The sequence below is a fragment of the Teleopsis dalmanni genome, unplaced genomic scaffold (genome assembly GCF_002237135.1).
Source record: "Teleopsis dalmanni isolate 2A unplaced genomic scaffold, ASM223713v2 unscaffolded_contig_3559, whole genome shotgun sequence".
Classification (NCBI taxonomy): Eukaryota; Metazoa; Arthropoda; class Insecta; order Diptera; family Diopsidae; genus Teleopsis; species Teleopsis dalmanni.
The window spans coordinates 1-3,550 of record NW_024034941.1 but is presented as its reverse complement, the minus strand read 5'-3'; the positions used below and the strand labels follow the sequence as shown (position 1 = coordinate 3,550).

The window sequence follows — 3,550 nt, the reverse complement described above, 5'->3', positions numbered from 1 at the left end:
TTGCTTTTATTCGACTTCACTGCTACGAAAATATTGATCGATGAATCACAGCGTGGAATGAAGAGATATGTTCTTCATTTTGGGATGTCTATTGGAATGTTCTTTGTGTGATACGCAAGGGGATTTTGCTTAAACCTTAATTCGGTATGCTCTTTTATAAGAAGTATTTTAGAGTTTGCATAAAGATGGTTACAATGTAACATGCGATTTTTGTCGGTAGCCGGTTGTAGCACAGGAATGAAATGCACTATCTTAAAGGTTGCGGCCCCAAACGTCTAATTCATGATCAGGTCAATTAGAAAAGAAACCATAAAGATTTTAAATTTCAATAATGGGATTTGATACAAGAGGTGGATAACAGTTTTGTCTTCATTCGCTGAGCCATAACCTCAATAAAAGTCATTAGAGGGTAGACCATGACTTAATGTATGCGCTTAAGTAACCCAAGAGGCGTGATGTTACTTACTAGCAAATATTTTTTGGCAATGTTTCATAGTGTATTATCCATATTTTCAAAAAGGGTGTATATATTCCAAATGATAAGCTAATAATTGTATACCTTTTTAATACGCTGTGACCTGACAGCACTGTTTTTGTAGTATGGAGTTGATACCGCTTTAGTTTAGCAAATGACTGGTATATGAATTTTATACAGTTTTGTTAGGTTAGTCTTGTGATCTTCCTAGGCTTTCCTTAACAACCTCAACTAACTGAAATATAAATATATATATACAGATTATTAACTTCGGGAGATATAAGGAATATTATGAACTATATATAGTTTTTTTCAAAAAGATTTGTACATATAACTGTAATAATATATTAGAAATCTGAAAATAAGTCAATTTATTAAATAAAATAAAATTAAATTTATTATTAACAGTGACCGATAAAGAATGTTTGTAAATTCCTTTTGTTCTACGAATCAATTTTGATAGAACTATAAATAAATAAATTAAGTTATTTGACAGAACAAAAGTCTTGTTTGAATATGTTGATACTATTGCCCAAAGTTGAGATTTAAATGTACCTTACACCATTTTTTTCTAGAGACATCATTTTGAACGCCTCATCCCTATATAAATACTTCGTTTACAAGAGAACGAGTGAGTGTGCAAGGTATAAGATATTGTTTTATTGTTGTGAGAAAAAAAAATAAAATAAAAATGGGTTACCTTCTAAATTTTGTGTGACTTCAGCGACGGTATCGCTAAATACACTAAACAGACACATTAGATGGATGTCGTGCTATTCTGCCATAAAATCCTAGGCATACATACATAATAATACATGCAGATAATTTATTTTCCCCAGTTTATGCACTTTATAACATAATAATATGTGTAAATATGCAAGCTCTGCTATTATCATCGCAATACCACATTTCCTATTAGGCATGACAGAATTTAAATGTCAATTGGAAATAGGAATTGGAGAAAAGCAGGCCTTGTTTGCTACATTTTTGGATATGTTAATTTAAAAATTAAATATTTTATTTGTTACAAAAAGTTGTAAATTTTGGTCTTAACAATTGGAGAATCAAAATTCCGACATGAGTGTAGGCTGCTACGTACAATGCAAACCTGTGAATCATGAAAAAGGAGAAAGTACTGGATGGCGTGGTACTTTTTTCTATCCCGGTGGTGGTACCTATAAGGGATACTGGACCAAAAGTAAGCAAGACCATTATGGTGTAAAGATCACAAAAAAGGGTATGGCTTATGATGGACAATGGCTTGATGGTAAGCGCCATGGGTTTGGAACGATGCGTAAAAGTAAACCGGATGGTACTTATGAAAAGTACTACGTTGGAGATTGGAAATGTGACAAGAAAAGCGGTGAGGGTAAGCAATTCTTTCCAGATGGCGTTTATTATGGTTGGTGGAGAAATAATAGGCGTGACGGTCTCGGCATCATGTGGTTTGAGGATGGTACTTGTTATCTAGGAGAATGGAGATCTGATTATTATCATGGAGTTGGTGTATTCTTTTATTGTAAGTTGATTTAAAAAAAATGTTTAATTTTAAATGCAATTAAGATATATTTAAATACTTTGTTTTAGTAAATGGCAACCGTTATGAAGGACATTACGCGCAAGGTCTCAAAAATGGCGAAGGTACATTTTATCATAATCATACAGGACAAATACAAAAAGGAATGTGGGAGAATGATATATGCAAAACATCAATGATAATTGATGAATTTCGTAATCAAGTTGATCATCCCTCCGAATATCCAATACCGCCGGTATATAATATGTATATTGTTCAATGTTTTGTAATTTATAAAAATGTTGGTTATTTTTAGTTGCGCCTTGTTGATCCCAATAAGTTAATAAGAAACTTTTTCCGTCCATATATGGTTAATGCAGACAAACCACCAAAATCTTTACAGGTACAGATATAAAATTGAAATCGGTTTTGTATATAATAAGTTTAATAATATTTCAAATTTCTTAGGAACTATTATGTATTAAATTTGTACAAAAGTTCAAGCGACTTAATATGATCGATCCCAAAGGTAAATGGTATACAAAAATTCAATTCGATGACCCAAAATATATATGCACTTGTAAAGAATTGGAGAAACCTATTGTGCTGCGTCAAAGAATACCTAAATTGTAATCTATTACTGATATATTTCAATTAAAGTAATTGCAAATTGGATATATATATATATTTGTTAATTGCTTTACTATTCTGTATAATAAAAAAATACTGATTTAGATCTCTAACTATAATGGATTTATTTTATAGATGAACTTTTATTCTAATAAGTTATTGTAATTATTGCATTGATATTTTTTTAATCGATCTCCAATTGTCTAGTTTATTTATTCTTGAGTAAGAATCTCTAGATATTGTTGTCAATGCGATTGGTTTCTTTACAGGCTATTATATATAAGCTATTGTTATATTTAAATATTTGAATAATTTCTCCATTGAAAATTAGTTGTTTAAGCGTTGTGCCTACGATATTCTTTTTATTAATCAATTTTTTTAAAGAATAATTATTCTATATGCATTTACAAATAAAATATATAAGTTCAGAATTTTATAAATGGTATGGGTATATTTTATTTATTTTTTAATAAAAATTATTTGTATATATAATATAATTCTACTTATTTTGATTACATATATTCATATCATAAATTCTTATGCAATTTTATTAATATTTTTATTATACTAAACACAGTATACATAGTTAATTAAATAATTATATAAATAAAAAATACTAAAAGAAAAAAATTTTATTTTATTATAATTTATTGAAAATTGAAAGAATAAAAAATTAAGTTTAAATTTTTTTTTATCTTACAAGATAAAAATGCGAATCTCTTTCAGTATTGTTATATCATATATATGCTATTGCTTTTAAGTATAATAGTAAAGTATGATTATTAAATAAAATATGTAAATAAAAAAAATAAAAATAAAAGTGATGTTAAAATCAGAATATTTAATTTAAAAAAATTTTTCATTTTTAAAAATTTAGCATATAAGACAATTATTCAAAATTAAATATAAAAAAAAAATTTAATAGTTAT

At 27.8% G+C, this 3,550-nt stretch overlaps 1 protein-coding gene across 1 annotated transcript; it reads left to right on the top strand.

The window, feature by feature from the left end:
• Nucleotides 1–1,487: 1,487 nt before the first annotated feature.
• LOC119665118 (MORN repeat-containing protein 3-like) lies at nucleotides 1,488–2,673 on the top strand. The gene is made up of 4 exons (XM_038074431.1): nucleotides 1,488–1,994; nucleotides 2,063–2,247; nucleotides 2,308–2,394; nucleotides 2,460–2,673. Exons 1-4 carry the CDS (start codon nucleotides 1,553–1,555, stop codon nucleotides 2,622–2,624), a joined length of 879 nt encoding a protein of 292 aa, XP_037930359.1. The 5' UTR covers nucleotides 1,488–1,552; the 3' UTR covers nucleotides 2,625–2,673.
• Nucleotides 2,674–3,550: the final 877 nt, after the last annotated feature.

What these genes read in the sequence shown, in the direction of transcription:
- LOC119665118 (XM_038074431.1), top strand. Translation starts at nt 1,553, where the DNA reads ATGAGTGTAGGCTGCTACGTACAATGCAAACCTGTGAATCATGAAAAA. An exon ending in AGTTGGTGTATTCTTTTATT is followed by an intron (nt 1,995 to 2,062) that starts GTAAGTTGATTT and finishes ACTTTGTTTTAG; the next exon opens with TAAATGGCAACCGTTATGAA. An exon ending in AACCACCAAAATCTTTACAG is followed by an intron (nt 2,395 to 2,459) that starts GTACAGATATAA and finishes CAAATTTCTTAG; the next exon opens with GAACTATTATGTATTAAATT.